Source organism: Nicotiana tabacum, chromosome 13 (genome assembly GCF_000715075.1).
Source record: "Nicotiana tabacum cultivar K326 chromosome 13, ASM71507v2, whole genome shotgun sequence".
Taxonomy (NCBI): domain Eukaryota; kingdom Viridiplantae; phylum Streptophyta; class Magnoliopsida; order Solanales; family Solanaceae; genus Nicotiana; species Nicotiana tabacum.
Genome location: NC_134092.1, coordinates 130,767,574 through 130,785,230, shown reverse-complemented (window position 1 = coordinate 130,785,230; position 17,657 = coordinate 130,767,574). Strand labels below are relative to the sequence as shown.

Sequence of the window (17,657 nt, the reverse complement as noted above, 5' to 3'; positions counted from 1 at the left end):
TGGAAGTTTGGAAGCTCTTTGCTCTAAAGACTGATTGCACTAATTCATGATTAGATGTGATGTTGTGATCTTTTGGATTAGCAATATGTGATAACATGTGATGTGTTGTTTATGTCGATCTGGATAAAGCAATAACTGTTGCGGAAGCCAAATGTATATAGTTTGAATAAGTCACAACTACTATATCAAAAATTATGACAGCCACCAAATAATAAATAAGACAATAAAGCAACAATAAAGGGAACACCAGAATTTACGAGGTTCGGCTAATTTTGCCTACTCCTCGGACACAACCAATATTTTATTCCACTCCAAAAATACAAGTGAAATAATACTAAAGAGAGAAGATACAAATGCCTTAAATAGATGAGAAGGCAAATGAGAAGTGTGTTTAAATCCTAAACATTAAGATTTCTTTTATAGGGGGAAAATCCCCCCAAACTCAAGAGCCCACCGATGTGGGACAAAAGAATTTGCCAAACTTCAACAAATCTCCACCTTGGAAAAATTCCACATCTTCAATTTTCTCTCAATAACAAATTTCAAATTTTTGATTGTGTCTAAATCTTCAATCTTCAGTGTTCAACAATGTTGATCAAATCCAAACAATGTTGAAACTTGATCGCAGTCACCACCTTTGTCAGCATATCAGTAGGATTCTCCGTAGTATGAATTTTCTTCACCGCGACTCCTCCTTCTTCTATGATTTCTCGTACAAAATGATACCGAACATCAATATGCTTCGTCCTTGCATGATAAACTTGGTTCTTCGCTAATTGAATAGCACTTTGACTATCACAAAAAATTGTGATACCTTTTTGTTCAACACCAAGCTCCTTTAGCAATCCTTGAAGCCAAATTGCCTCCTTCACAGCCTCTGTAATAGCCATGTACTCTGCCTCTGTTGTAGACAAAGCAACTGTTGACTGCAAAGTAGACTTCCAACTAACTGGTGCCTTTGCAAAAGTAAACACATAACCAGTAGTTGATCTTCGTTTGTCCAGATCACCCGCAAAATCTGAGTCACAATATCCAACTACAGACTGATTGTCTTCCTGCTCAAAAACTAACATGACATCTACAATATTATGAATATACCGTAGAATCCACTTCACAGCTAGCCAATACTCCTTTCCTGGATTGTGCATATATCTGTTAATAACTCCAACAGCTTGTGAAATGTCAGGCCTTGTGCAAACCATTGCATACATCAAGCTACCAACAGCATTTGCGTATGGTACCTTTGACATACACTCTCGTTCAGCTTCATCCATTGGCGACATAGTAGTACTTAGCTTAAAATGGGAAGCAAGTGGAGTACTAACTGGCTTAGTCTTGTCATCTATGCCAAAACGTTGAAGTACTCTCTTCAAATATTCCTTTTGAGATAAACAGAATTTCTTTGAACGTCTATCTCTGATTATCTCCATGCCAAGAATTTTCTTTGCCTCACCCAAATCCTTCATCTCGAACTCCTTCTTCAGTTGAATTTTCAACTTATCAATTTCTTCTGAATTCTTGGAAGCTATCAACATATCATCAACATATAGGAGAAGAAATATAAAGGAACCATCTTTAAGCTTGTGCAAATACACACAATGATTGTATTTGCTTCTCTTGTACCCTTGCCGCAACATAAACTCGTCAAATCGCTCGTACCATTGTCTAGAAGATTGTTTCAATCCGTACAACGATTTTCAAGTTTGCACACCATATTTTCTTTTCCAGCAACTTTGAATCCTTATGGCTGAGTCATGTAGATTTCCTCCTCCAAGTTTCCATGTAAAAACACAGTTTTTACATCCATATGAACTAGTTCCAAACCCAATTGTGCTACCAAAGCCAACATAATTCTAATGGAGGAATGTTTTACAACTGGAGAAAACACTTCATTGTAATCAATTCCCTCCTTTTGAGCATATCCTTTGGCCACCAATCTTGCTTTGTAGTGAACATATACTTGGTTAGGAAATCCTTCTTTCTTTGCAAATACCCATTTGCACCCAATTGCTTTCTTTCCCTTCGGGAGATTGGCCAATCTCCATGTATGATTCTGATGAAGAGACTGTATTTCATCATTCATGGCAATCCTCCACTTATCTTCTTCTGAACTTTGGACAGCGTCTTTATAAGTGGTAGGAACATCATCAGCTACAATTGAGGTTGCACAAGCAACCGTCTCTACGAGACGAACAAGTTTCGTTATTGTTCTTTTTGGCCTGCTGGTTGCTATTGATTCAAGTTGTTGTTGAGGTTCCTGAGTTGGAATCTCCTCTACTGGCTCTCCTTCCAGAGGGTAATCTTCATTTGTTTCCTCCTCTGCTTCTTGTGTAGGAAAAATAAATTTTCCCTCAAACTCCACCTGCTTAGAAGCACCTTCATTTTGTTTGGTATCTTCTGTTACCTTATTTACCATAGCAGATTCATCAAAGGTAACATCCCTGCTGAATATTACTTTCTTTGTCGTAGGACACCATAAGCGATATCCTTTGACTCCAGAAGTAATTCCCATAAAAATAGCCTTCTTTGCCCTTGGATCTAATTTTGACTCTGTCACATGATAATATGCAGTTGAGCCAAACACGTGCAAAGAATCATAATCTACAACAGGCTTTCCATACCATTTTTCAAATGGTGTCTTGTCATCAATAGCAGCAGATGGTAGACGATTAATGAGGTGACATGCATATGTAATTGCCTCAGCCCAAAAAATTTTGCCCAAGCCAGCATTGGACAATATACACCGTACCTTCTCTAGCAAGGTCCGGTTCATACGTTCTGCCACTCCATTCTGTTGTGGTGTATGTCTAACAGTGAAGTGTCGGACGATGCCATCATTTTCACAGACCTTATTGAAATGATCATTTTTGTATTCACCTCCATTGTTTGTGCGAATACACTTGATCCTCCCGCCTGTTTGATTCTCCACCATCGTCTTCCATTTGAGAAAAATTCCCAGCACTTCATCTTTGCTTTTCATTGTATACACCCACACTCTTCGGGAAAAATCATCAACAAAGGTTACAAAATAGTGCTTCCCACCCAATGAAGGTGTTTTGGAAGGACCCCAAACATCAGAGTGTACATAATCCAAAATGCCTTTAGTATTATGGATCGCTGTACCAAATTTAACCCTTGTTTGTTTCCCTTTGACACAATGCTCACAAAACTCCAAGTTACAAGCCTTTACTCCTTTTAACAATCCTTGATCTGATAGAGTTTTCAAGGATTTTCCTCCAGCATGTCCCAAGTGCATGTGCCATAGCTTGGTTGCTTCTGCCTCTTTGTCGTCACTGGATGTCACTGTCGCTATCCCAATAAGGTAAGAGGGTTGTTATCCGCTGTGTGGATGACTCCATATTCTCCTTCTTGAAATTCCACAAACCAGTCCCTGTTGGGACACGTATGATAACTACAAGCCGAGTCCATCAACCATATGTCTGATGATGTTGATGACTCTGTTGTAACTAATGAGAAGTCTGAATCATCACAATTAGCTACATTTGAATCCATAATGGCCTTTCCATTGTTATGTTTGGCCTTATTCTTCAACTTCGGACAGTCTTTCTTCCAGTGTCCTTTTTCTCGACAAAAGGCACATTCATCTTTGCTGGGTCTGGATCTTGACTTGGATCTTCCCTTCTTTGTCCTCGTTTGATTTTGAGGACGACCCCTCACAAATAGTGTTTCTCCTTCTCCGCCCTTCTGTTTTTCTCGCTTTCTTTGTTCATAGCTGTACAAAGCCGAACAAACTTCTTTGAGAGAAACTTCGCCATTTCCATGGAGTAGAGTAGTTTCAAGGTGCTCGTACTCATCAGGAAGTGACGCCAACAACATCAAGGCCAAGTCACCATCATCATAAGTTGTATCCATATTTTGCAAATCTGTGACCAACTTATTGAAACTGGTGATATGTTCATTCATCGCGGTATCAGGAACATAGGTGAAGTGAAACAGTCTCTTCTTCATGTACAATTTATTTTGACTATTTTTCTTCAAAAATTTATCCTTCAGTGCTTTCCATAATTTACTTGCAGAAGTTTCCTTTGTGTATGGATATTTCTGCTCTCTAGCAAGGAAGGATCGAATGGTATCGCAAGCAACACGGTTGATAATTTTCCAATCTTCTTCTCCTATAACATCTGGTCTCTTTTCTTCAATGGCAAGATCTAGCCCTTGTTGAAAAAAGACATCTAGAACCTCGCCTTGCCACATCCCAAAATGCCCGGACCCGTCAAAAATTTCTACCGCAAATTTCGCATTTGACACAATTCTTGCCATAAGCGAAGATGCCAATGATGACGTATTGTTGACACTTGATGTAGATTTTTCTTGTTTATTGTCTCTCATATTTGACACAAATATTATTTAATAGCTGACGACACAAATCAAGATTATTTCCTTTCTGATGTAGAAGATCAGACTAAGCTGCAACCACAGAGCATACTCAGACAGAACCTTGACTCAGTTACCAAGATAAATCTTTTCTGATGTGGAAGATCAGACTATGCTGCAACCACAGAGCATACTTAGACAGTACCTTGGCTCTGATACCAATTGTTGTGGAAGCCAAATGTATATAGTGTGAATAAGTCACAACTACTATACCAAAAATTATGACAGCCACCAAATAATAAATAAGACAATAAAGCAACAATAAAGGGAACACCAGAATTTACGAGGTTCAGCTAATTTTGCCTACTCCTCGGACACAACCAATATTTTATTCCACTCCAAAAATACAAGTGAAATAATACTAAAGAGAGAAGATACAAATGTCTTAAACAGATGAGAAGGTAAATGAGAGGTGTGTTTAAATCCTAAACATTAGGCCTTCTTTTATAGGGGGAAAATCCCGCCCAAACTCAAGAGCTCGCCGATGTGGGACAAAAGAATTTGCCAAACTTCAACAATAACATCAATATTTTGATTACTTATAAGCGGTTTTCATAAGTCTTTTGGTTTTTGATCACGTCTGCACTGCAAACTGGGAACATGGTACTTTGGGAACAAAGCCGGTGACACTGCCTATGAAGAGCATATGTTTACTTTGTTTGTAGCAGAACAAGTGAACAACTAGACTCTTGGCCTGAGAAAGAGATTCGCGAAAGAACTTGGGTATGCGATAATCCATTCTTTTTAAAAGTTAAATCTATGTATATGTATATGCTGGTCTTATTAGTAAAGATGACATGACACCTCTCTTTGACTAGAGGAGCTAGTCTTGTGAAATGAAATCGCATCTTCGCCTTTGTAGGCTTTTAAAAACCAATCCAAATGAATGTTTGCGAAGCACAAAGCAAGCGGATCAAAGGGGAACTATTTCCTGGAATCAAACGTACCTCCAGCGATCGAGCAACTATTTTTCCTTTGGGATGTAGAGCTCAAATACTTTCTCTGCCACTACCAAGTTCTACTGAAAAGCATAGGCTTAGAAATAAAGTCTATGAAAGATGCAGTGTCCCATTTTAGTGCCTCTAATGTAATCTTTATTGGCAAAAGCTAGTTAATTTAATAGTAGAATATATGGGCTTAATGAAGTATTGATCATTTGTAAATAGCTCCCAGAAACAGTGATGTTGAAGAATTATTGCATTGATTTATTGGATGTTGTGTTGCATTTGCTCTAATCTTTTTTCGCGAGATCTCTACAATTCTCTAATTCTTCATCTTGCTGGTAAAGTTAGAAGGATACAGTTATTTACTAGCTCCGATAAAATCTTGATAAAATAGAAATGAATGATAGAAAATGCCATTAGTCCCTCAATCTAATGTTGGCCATTCACAATAGGCCGAACTCTATCTTGAAACCCTATTTAAGAAAGACAAAAAATAACAAAAATGGTCCCTTAAGTACATACCTAGGAAGTATTGATCTTCTAAGTTTGTTAAAAGTGAATATTTTATATTTTCGTCAAATATTTAACAAACTATGATGTGAAAAATGTGAAAAAAGACACCAGAACTAGATTTAATATGAAATATTAAAAAAAAAAAAGATTTAACTAGAAACACTCGAAAAGTTCCGTCAAATATGAGAAACTCAACACTCACCAGACACTAGCACTAAATTAAAAATATCAAAAATTACACCTTGAAAAGCTGCAATAGAATCCAAAAATAGACCAAAAAAATAGCAAAAACTGAAAAAATGCAAATTCAAATGTGAGTTTATATAAAATCATACATATGTTTTTTCACGGTTCCAATTAAATCTAAAAATCAACGTTTGATCAAATATTTGACAAAAACTAAAATGCTCTCCTTTTACAAACTTAAAAGTACCAAAACTACAGGGAAAAATGCACAAGTACCCCTGAACTATAGTCATATTTCTAACTACACACATTTCCTTTACATGTCCTATTATCCCCTATACTATTTTAGAGTAGAATTATTTCCACCCTAAAGGCGTATGTGGCAGTGTGTGTATTCCACTCTCTCAAAAAGAGTGAGGAGCAGATTTTTAATTAAATATATACTTTCTAATCTTTTTCTTTTCTTTTTCTTTTTCTTTGCCTTTTTCTATAATATTCTTTTTTCTCTTCTTTACATGAGGTTCTTCAAATAGAACATACACCGACGACGTTTGGACAAAAAGAATCTGTCACCGGGAAAAAAATTTCGCGCCGGAAAAAATGAAATTCCGATGACCACCTATATTCTTTCTTTATTTCTTTTTCTCTTCCTCCCACACATAAATCACACTTTCAAGAAAAAATTATACATATATAAAGCAAAACATCATCAGATCTGGACAAACAATTTTATCATCGAAAAATTTTTTTGCCCCAAAAAAATATGAAGTACTTGAAATTCCGACTACCACTATTTTTCAGCTTATATTCTTTCTTTCTTTTTATCTTCCTCCCACACATAAATCACACTTTCAAGAAAAAATTATACATATATAAAGCAAACACAGTCAGATCTGGACAAAAAAGTTTGTCACTGAAAAGTTTTTTGGCACCGGAAAAAATAGAGTCCTTGAAATTTCAATGACCACCATTTTTACGCCGCTCATTATCACTAGTGATATTCACCATCTAAAAGTCTTCTACCACAATAGTCATTTAAAGGCCTCAAGCCAAGAGTAGCGGCAAATTTAACTTTTAGCAAGTTAGTGTTTTTAGGAATTATTTCATGTATACCAATCGTTTTATCTATGAAAGAAGAAAGAAGACTATATTAATTATATACGAATCAATTTATATAAAAAGAGAAAAGGAGAAAGGAAAAGAAAAGAAAAATAAGGGAAAGAATAAGCAAAAAATTAATTTTAACGAAATATACACGTGTCAAGCGAGTGCAGTTCACAGCCCAACAGTAGTCTGGTTGTCGTATTTCAAAGGTGAATTTATTCTAATTTAAAATAGTTAAGAGGGTAATAGGGCCCATCGGAAAGGAAATGTGTAGTTGAAAATATGATTACAGTTAAGGGGTACTTATGTAATTACTCAAACTATAGTACAGGGAACATTTTAAATTTGTTTGGGGGACATTTTTGTCATTCTCTCAGAAAATCTCTCTAAAAATCTTTCCTTAAATGGCGACAAATTCGCTGTGTTTTGTTTGACTGTGTTGACTTTTGTGCTCTCTTTTAGCAGATAAGAAGAACAGTAGGAGTAGGCAAATGCATCAAACAGGACAAGACCTCGTCTCCTCCGGCGATATTCCGCTGTGAGTTGCTTCACCTTTTTCTCCTTTGTAAAAATATGTTATTTTATACTGTTTGAGTTTATTTGTCTTGAACAAGAACAATCAATAATCTACTAAATTGCTCAATCTAAATCGGTCTCTTTTGAGGAAATGGAAGATTGTATATCAAGTTACTAAATTCAGGTCAGGTACATCAAGTTGTATATCCAAATGCATCCAAGGATATGGCCTAATGATCAAATTGCTCGGAAATTACCCTTCTTTTTCTTTGTAGCTTCATCTGCTTGTACTTTTAGCTATCCATTGTGTACATATTACAGGCTTACAGTGGACTAAAGAAGGGTAGTTCCTACTTCCTTATATTAAAGTTCAAAGAAAACAAAATAAATTCAAATCAACTGGAGTAGATCATTAAGAAGAAGCTTCACAATAATTTCCTACCACATTAAATATTACAGTATGTATCAGTTGACTCGGTCCTATACCAATAATTCTATGGAGTATAGCCCAACTCATTCAAATTTTTCTTATTTGAAGTGCTACTAATTGTTTATTTCTTTCTCTCCTATTATCATCAGTTTATCTCTTACCACAACACTACAATTTATCCACGTTTGGGTTATTTTTTTTTTCCAGATAATTAATTGAATCAATGGCATCATCTTCTGCTTCTGGTACTTCACAGTTTCCTCGATGGAACTACGATGTCTTTCTAAGTTTTAGAGGTGAAGATACTCGGAAAACATTTACGAGTCACCTGTACGAAATCTTGGATATCAGGGGAATAAAAACCTTTCAAGATGATAAAAGGCTAGAGCATGGCGCATCCATTTCGGATGAACTCTGTAAAGCTATCGAAGAGTCTCAATGTGCAGTCATCATTTTCTCAAAGAATTATGCAACATCGAGGTGGTGCTTGAATGAACTAGTGAAGATCATGGATTGCAAGACTCAATTTGGACAAACTGTCATACCGGTCTTCTATGATGTGGATCCATCACATGTTCGGAACCAGAGGGAGAGCTTTGCCGAAGCATTTTCCAAACATGAAACAAAGTATAAGGATGATATCGAAGGAATGCAAAGATGGAGGATTGCTTTAACTGCAGCGGCCAATCTCAAAGGCTGTGATATTCGTGACAAGTGAGTTAAGAACACATAATTGCTTATAAAAATGGAGTAATTTCCATTCAGTTCTGCATGATTATGTTAAGACTAATACATATTCTACTATAGAACAATGAATCTATACCTCCAAAAATGAGTTAAACGAATTCGACACTAAGCTCCCATTTAGCCATAGATTTGGCTACTTTTTTAAAAAATAAATTGAAAACATTGTTTTTTCATGGAACATGAGTTTTTGAAAAAAAATCGAAATGTTTTTCAAATTCCCAAAAACTGGTTTTAGGACCGTTTTTTGGTGAAAATTTTCTTTCATACACAAAATTTCACGTTTTTTTCAAATAAAATGCATATCCAAACACAACTTCAACTTCCAAAAATTTTTCAATACAACTTTAAAACCTCTTTTTTCAAGTTTCAACCAAATCTATGTCCAAACTCTAGCTAATTATATGAAAATAAAAATTAAAAGATGGAAACTAAATCATTTTGTTTTGTTAAGAGTAATGCATGTACAATTTAATTTCATTGATTGTCATTTAAAAGTTAAAAATTATTTTTATTTTTTATTTCCTAAAAAAAGAATAATGGTTGATTATGTTTTTATCAGTAAGAACGGATAGTTCCACTCAATTTAATTACTCAATGACATTGTTACATTGATAATAGTTTGATTGGTAATTCAAGAGATTGATTTATGTGCACAGTTTATCATAATTTTGCGTTCTATAGTGTGAAATACCTCTTGTAATTCTTGACTTATTTACCTGTATATATCAGCAATCTTCTTATTTTTTGTAGGACTGAATCAGACTGTATTCGGCAGATTATTGACCAAATCTCGTCCAAATTATGCAAGATTTCTTTATCTTATTTGCAAAACCTTGTTGGAATAGATACTTATTTAAAGGAAATAGAATCCTTACTAGGGATAGGAATCAATGATGTTCGGATTATGGGGATCTGGGGCATGGGAGGAGTCGGTAAGACGACAATAGCAAGAGCTATGTTTGATACTCTCTTAGTGAGAAGGGATAGTTCCTATCAATTTGATGGTGCTTGTTTCCTTGAGAATATTAAAGAATACAAAGGTAGAATACATTCTTTGCAAAATACCCTTCTCGCTAAACTGTTAAGGGAAAAAGCTGAGTACAATAATAAGGAGGACGGAAAGCACCAAATGGCCAGTAGACTTCGTTCTAAGAAGGTCCTAATTGTGCTTGATGACATAGATGATAAAGATCATTATTTGGAGTATTTAGCAGGTGATCTTGATTGGTTTGGAAGTAGAATTATTGTAACAACTAGAGACAAGCATTTGATAGAGAAGAATAATGTAATATATGAAGTGAATGCACTACCTGATCATGAATCTATTCAATTGTTCAATCAGTATGCTTTCAATAAAGAGGTTCCAAATGAGTATTTTAAGAAGCTTTCATTGGAGGTTGTAAATCATGCTAAAGGCCTTCCTTTAGCCCTAAGAGTGTTGGGTTCTTCCTTACGTAATAGGGGTATAACTGTGTGGAGAAGTGCTATAGAGCAAATGAAAAATAATCCTAATTCAAAAATTGTTGCAAATCTCAAAATTAGTTATGATGGATTAGAGCCCATACAACAAGAGATGTTCCTAGATATAGCATGCTTCTTCCGAGGGAAAGAAAAAGGTGCCATCATGCAAGTTCTTAAGAGTTGCGATTGTGGAGCTGAATACGGATTGGATGTCCTAATTGAAAGATCTCTTGTGTTCATCACTAAATACAGTAAAATTGAAATGCATGACTTAATACAAGAAATGGGTAGATATATAGTGAACTTGCAAAAGGATTTGGGAGAATGCAGCAGACTATGGCTCGCCAAGGATTTTGAAGAAGTGATGATCAACAATACGGTTAGTAAGCTAAACAAAGCAATAATTTTGAATTTCTAATTTTCATATTCCAAAGACATATAGGCAGCCAACTCCAATTATTTGTTCATCTTGCTTCATCTTCTTGCAGGCACGTCATTTTAGTTGTTTACTTTAGTTAGAAGGAGAAGCAAAAGTAATAATAGTTGCCTAATTAGTAAAAAAAAAATTAATTGCCTAATTCGTTTAGTAGCCTCTTTAATTTACGTTGCCTAAGTTGTTTTTCTTATATTTTTAAGCGACTGATTAAGGGAAAATGCATAAGTACCCCCCTGACCTATACCCGTATTTCAAACTACACACTTTTTCTTTGCGGGAATCCTATTACTCCCCTAAACTTATTTTAAATGGAATTATTTGCACTCTTAACACTGACGTGGCAGAGTGTGTGTATTTCACTCTCCCAAAGGAGAGTGAGAAGCAAGAAAAAATGATTTTCAGATTATTTTTTTTCTTTTTTACCATTTTTTCTTACTTTTTTTTTCCTTTTTTTTTTCTTTATCTTTTTTCTTTTACTTTTTTTTCGTTTCTTCTCTCATTCCGGCGGATATTCATTCACCGACAACTTTGTCTAACCGTTTTTCTTTCATTTTTTCTTTTCACGCCCAAATTAAACTCTCAAAAAGATCTATTCATAAGCAAAGTAAAATACACTCAGATTTGGGGAAAAAATCATCATATAAAATAAAAAACACTTAGATCGGGATAAAAATTTGTCGCCGGAAAAAATGATGTTTGTGAAATTCCGATGACCACCATTTTATGCCGTTGGTGATCAAAACAAAAAGAAAGAGAACGAAATAACCAAAAAAAAATGAGAATAATAAGAAATAAGAAAAAGAAGAAAGAATTAAAAAAGTACTAAAAATATATGTGGGGGCGCGTGTAGCTCACCACTTGCCAAGAGTTTGGTTGTTAGCGTTAAGGGTGCAAATAATTCCATTTAAAATAAGTTTAGGAGGGTAATAGGATTCCCGCAAAGAAAAAGTGTGTAGTTGAAAATCCGAGTATAGGTCAGGGGGGTACTTATGCATTTTCCCATTGATTAATCTAGCTAGTAACCAAAATCTGTTTGATCCAATTTCATTCTTTGGATTAACTTGAAAATTTTATGACATTTCATTACATAATAACTCAATCAGAGATTCACTTTACCATTGTTTATTTCTTTTAATTTTAAAAAGTCACTACAATTATAAACTTGACTCTAATGAACTTCTAAGAAAAATGAAATATTAGAAAAATTTGGCTCTTAGTCATTGACTCTAATCAATTGCAGTTTCTTTCTATCAGCATTTCCTAATGATCTTCTTACCAGGGGACCATGGCAGTGGAAGCAATTTGGCTTCATTCTAATGCACTACGCTTTAACAATGAGGCCATGAAAAATATGAAAAGGCTTAGGATATTACACATCGAGAGTTGGCCCTATGATGGTTCCAATATTAGCCATGATGGCTCCATTGAGTATCTGCCCAACAACTTGCGTTGGTTTTTCTGGGATTACTATCCTTGTGAATCATTGCCATCTACATTTGAACCCAAAATGCTTGTTCACCTTAAACTCTCTGGCAATTCACTGCGTTATTTCTGGATGGAAACAAAGGTACAATAGTTAAGTTTTACTTTACTTTTATTTTTCTTTCTAACTATCTTTGTCTTTTAATTTAGTGATAATTAACAAATATTATTGCTTTTCTCACGTATTATTTGAGGTACTTTCTATTTTTGCTTGAATTACGGTGCATGTCTTTAAATAAACAAAAGTTACTAATTCCATAAGCTCAAATTAATGTATTTCCATCTCAACTAGATTATTGTAATTTATATTATTTGGGGTTGTTCTCAGTATTATTGTAAAATCTCTCTATCTTTTTTCTTTAAATCATCCCATCATCATTTTAACTAAGAAGCTCAACTTAAAAACTCATTCAATTATTTCTCATAATAAGATTAGATTCACATGAATTTCATCCTAGGTTGTATATAGTGGGACGGAAGGAATACTTATTACTAAAGCAAAAGGAGTTTATTCTGTAAGACTATTTTCTCGAATGACATATACGCTTTCATACATTGCTTCCGGATTTAACATTTGGGTTTTCCCGTTTTATTTTACACTTTTTTAAATAGAGAAACACTTTTCTCTTTGCTACAGTTTTTTTTTCCAATCATGTTAAATTACAGTTAGCAATATTTTTATTTATAATTTACTTTTATTCAGTTTCTTAACAAGTAATTTTCCATATACAAAAAATAAATTTCTAATTTCGCACAAAAATAATGTGTTGGCCCTCATAATTCAAATGCTATCATTCATTTCTTGTCGAGGGAGTAATAAATACTTTTAGGAAAGCTAGCAATAAGTAATTAAGAATTCAAGAAAACAGAGGTCATTGATGCCCAAAAATACAAATGAAAAAACAAAACAAAAAAGTTTCTACATTCATAGATAGCCCCACTAACAAAATATAATATTATAGGAATCCTGCGGAGCAGCAAAATAGGTTCTTTCTTTTTTCTCATTCTGTTTATGTTCTGTACAGCATTTGCCGTCTCTACGGAGGATAGATCTCAGCGGCTCTGAAAGCCTGATGCGAACACCCGATTTCACGGGGATGTCAAATTTGGAGTATTTGAGCTTGGCATGTTGTAGTAATCTTGAAGAGGTTCACCATTCCCTGCGATGTTGCAGCAAACTCATTCGGTTAGATTTGAGTCGTTGTGGTCGCCTTAAGATGTTTCCATGTGTTAATGTGGAATCTCTTGAATATCTGAGTTTAGAAAAGTGCTCTCGGTTAGAGAAATTTTCAGAAATCCAAGGGAGAATGAAGCCAGAGGCACAGATTCACATGCAAGGCTCTGGGTTAAGGGAACTACCATCCTCATATTTTCAGTACCAAACTCATATTACCGAGCTAGATTTGAGTTATATGAAAAACCTTGTAGCTCTTCCAAGCAGCATCTGTAACTTGCCAAATTTGGAGTATTTGCATTTAAATAATTGTAGTAATCTTGAAGAGGTTCACCATTCCCTGAGATGTTGCAGCAAACTCATTCAGTTAAATTTGTATTATTGTAAAAGCCTTAAGAGGTTTCCATGTGTTAATGTGGAATCTCTTGAATATCTGGAATTAGAACATTGCTCAAGTTTAGAGAAATTTCCAGAAATCCACGGGAGAATGAAGCCGGAGATACAAATTCACATGAAATACTCTGGGTTAAGGGAACTACCATCCTCTTATTTTCAGTACAAAACTCATATTACCAAGCTAGATTTGAGCGATATGGAAAACCTTGTAGCTCTTCCAAGCAGCATCTGTAGGTTGAAAAGTTTGGTTAGTCTGAGTGTGTCATGTTGCTTAAAACTGGAAAGCTTGCCAGAAGAAATAGGGGATTTAGACAACTTGGAGGAGCTTGATGCCAGCTATACTCTAATTTCACGACCTCCGTCTTCCATCGTACGCTTGAACAAACTTAAAATCTTGAGCTTTAGCTGCTTCAGAGACGATGGAGTGCACTTTGAGTTTCCTCCTGTGGCGGAAGGATTACGCTCATTGGAAACTTTGAGTCTCATTTACTGCAATCTAATAGATGGAGGACTTCCGGAAGATATTGGATCCTTATCCTCTTTGAAAGAGTTGGATCTCAGTGGAAATAATTTTGAGCATTTGCCTCGAAGCATAGCCCAACTAGGTGCTCTTCGAATCTTGGACTTAAGAAATGGCAAGAGGCTTACACAGCTGCCAGAACTTCCACCAGAATTAAATGAATTGCGTGTAGATTGTCATATGGCTCTGAAATTTATCCATGATTTAGTAACAAAGAGAAAGAAACTACAGAGGGTGATATTCACACCACTGTATGGTAAGGATGATGCACACAATGATTCTATATATAATTTGTTTACCCATGCCCTGTTTCAGAATATCTCTTCCTTGAGGCATGACATATCTGCTTCAGATTCCTTGTCCGAAAATGTGTTTACCATTGTGCATCCTTGGAAGAAGATCCCAAGTTGGTTCCACCATAAGGGAAGGGATAGAAGTGTATCAGTCAATTTGCCTGGAAATTGGTATATACCTGATAAATTCTTGGGATTTGCTGTATGTTACAAAGGCATCTTAACTGACACCACAGCTCAATTGATTCCCGTATGTGATGATGGGATGTCGTGGATGACCCAGAAACTTGCCTTATCCAACCATTCAGAATCTGATTCGGTATATTATATACATTTTTTCTTTGTACCTTTTGCTGTCTTATGGGATACATCTAAGGCAAATGGAAAAACACCAAATGACTATGGGCATGTCAGGCTATCTTTTTCCGGAGAAATGAAGAAGTTTGGATTTCGTTTGTTGTATAAAGATGAACCAACAGAACATCGCGTTGGGATAAGGAGCAGATATGACAATGGTGAACAACATGACACCGTGACTGATGAAGCCAGCTGCTGTCGCATACTCTAATAACATTAGAAACAAAGGTCACATTCTAATAAAAGTAAGTTGGAAGTTTGGAAGTCCTTTGCTCTAAAGCCGGTGGCATTGCCTATGAAGAGCATATGTTTCCTTTGTTTGTAGCAGAACAACTAGACCTCTTGGCCTGAGAAAGAGATTCGTGAGAGAACTAACTTCGGTATGCAATAATCCATTCTTTTTAAATCTACATATATCTATATACTGGTCTTATACTCTTATTAGTAAAGGTGACATACCACCTCTCTTAGACCAGAATAGCTATTCTTGTGATTGAAGTGACATCTTCGCCTTTGCTGACAGGTAGACTTTCAAAAACCAATTCAGTTGATTGTTCGCTTAGCAAGAAAGCTGTGCCAAAATGGATGAATGAAAGAAGCCTTGGAACTATTAGTAAGTCGCCTCACATCACAAAGCAAGCGGACCAAAAGGGAACTATTTCCAGGAATCAAACATACCTCCAGCAGTCGAGCAACTATTTTTCCTTTGGGATGTAGAGCTCAACTAATCTTGTATGCTCTCCATCAGAAACTGATATTCACCTTTTCACTTGCCAAATTATTTTCATTTGGAACTTCAATCGCAGAAGTACCAGATTAATCATACTTTATATACCAAGAAAAGAGCAGTAAATCAGAAATTTCAAAAAACACTTGCAACAAACATGCATGTTTCCTAGGGAGGCTTTCCAAAACTTAAAAAACCTTGCAACAAAGTACTATATGCTTTCTTTACTTGCATTTATGCTATTCTTTTCTGACAAAATCCATATGAAGGTGTTGAGATACGTTGGAGTCGTGGGTGGTGTCAATGGAAAAGCAACTGTCGAACTCCCATTTGCACAACTCTTAGGATCGGATAACATAATTGCATTTACAACTGAAAGACATGCGAAGAACCTCTAGTAGTGTGTGGTCCGGTTGCTGGGGCTGAAGTGACTGCTTGTTGAGTATATATTAACTGCATTTCAGACCTTCGTTACGGTCAACAGCCTCTACTGATAATATATACCACACTGTAGTCTCTATGCTTTACATGGTGTTACATGGCTCACTCTGTGGCTTGTCTCTTCTCTTCTTCTGTAGGATTTTGTTGTAGCTTGCTTATTTGTAAATTGCAACTCTGATATTGATTAAGTTGTATTTTGGTCGAAATCAGTTAGTGAAGCAGATTGGTGATGTATGCTGATGCATCATCAACAACTGTATAGTGTTCATATAAGTCTGTAACTCTCTTGAGATTGAGGTGTAATTATTGTTATTTGTACATAAAAATAAGGTATACATTTGGTTCTTTTGATTTTGGTTGTTTGATTTTTAATTTTGAAAGAAAATAAATCCAATTCGAAGTAAAATAGATTTGGTTTGGTTCAGTTTTCTTTTTTGATTTTCTTCGAATTGATTCCCCCTCCCCCCCTCCCCCAAAAACACACACATACACAACTTTGCTAAAACAGTCGTAGGGATATACAATTTTATTGTTTATCCACACACGATGTTCATATCAACAGATTAATAAAACTTTTACTTTATAAACATTATGACATTTCACTATTATCATCTATGCTACTATATTAAAAGCACGAAGGCCCTTAGCGAAATATCGTTTGCCTTTTTTATCCCTTAAAAATAGATTTTACATTGGATTAAATTGTAATTTAATTATATTTTCTAATATTTAGGAATTTAAAATTAACTAAAATTATGGTTATTAAATCTTTCCTTATTTGAGTTAAGTCGAAACTCCTAATATTTAGGACCATAAATTCTATTAAGATTTTACCTTGATATTTTTCATAATATTTATGTTATTTTTAGCAGAATATATTGGTAATAACGAAGAATCATGAACCTACAACAACAACAACAATCCAGTAGAATCTCACAAGTGGGGTCTGGGGAGGGTAGTATATACGCAGACCTTACCCCTACCCCAAAGGAGTAGAGAGGTTGTTTCCGGAAGACCCTCGGCTAAAGATAATAAGAAAAACAAAAATGAGAGAATATTAGTTTCGCCACAGAGATCATAAGAAAAATAGGAACATAAAATGCAGAAGGAAAAATGCAAAACAAAAATGATGGCTAGTAAATAGGTCCTGCATCGAAAAGAGAAAATAGTAAGACGCGGCAACGCCCCTAGCTATTTCAGACGAAAACCCTACCAGACTAGGCTCACAACAGTACAAGGTAATGCAAGACTCAGCTACCTCATAGCCTACAATTGTAATACTCGACCTCCATAACTTCCTATCAAGTGTCATGTCCTCGGAAATCTGAAGCCTCTCCATATCCTGCCTGATCACTTCTCCCTAATATTTCTTAGGCCGCCCTCTACCTCTTCTCGTGCCCTCCACAACCAGTCGCTCACACCTCCTTACTGGAGCATCTGGGCTTCTCCTCTGTACATGTCCGAACCATCTAAGCCTTGCTTCCCGCATCTTGTCATCAATGGGAGCCACATGCACCTTCTCCCGAATATCATCA

The 17,657-nt window shown here is 35.6% G+C and overlaps 1 protein-coding gene across 3 annotated transcripts; it reads left to right on the top strand.

The window, feature by feature from the left end:
- Positions 1–7,488: 7,488 nt before the first annotated feature.
- Positions 7,489–16,528, top strand: LOC107800887 (TMV resistance protein N-like). Of its 3 annotated transcripts, none has more exons than XM_016624149.2 (7): positions 7,489–7,680; positions 8,296–8,802; positions 9,586–10,675; positions 12,012–12,299; positions 13,240–15,334; positions 15,482–15,686; positions 15,951–16,528. In XM_016624149.2, the coding sequence occupies exons 2-5, from the start codon at positions 8,312–8,314 to the stop codon at positions 15,163–15,165; spliced, it is 3,795 nt and encodes a 1,264-aa protein (XP_016479635.2). In that variant the 5' UTR covers positions 7,489–7,680; positions 8,296–8,311; the 3' UTR covers positions 15,166–15,334; positions 15,482–15,686; positions 15,951–16,528. The 3 variants fall into 3 exon arrangements, with proteins under 3 accessions (XP_016479635.2, XP_075084634.1, XP_016479634.2); XM_075228533.1 differs by having other exon boundaries at positions 15,478–15,567; XM_016624148.2 differs by having other exon boundaries at positions 15,478–15,686.
- Positions 16,529–17,657: the final 1,129 nt, after the last annotated feature.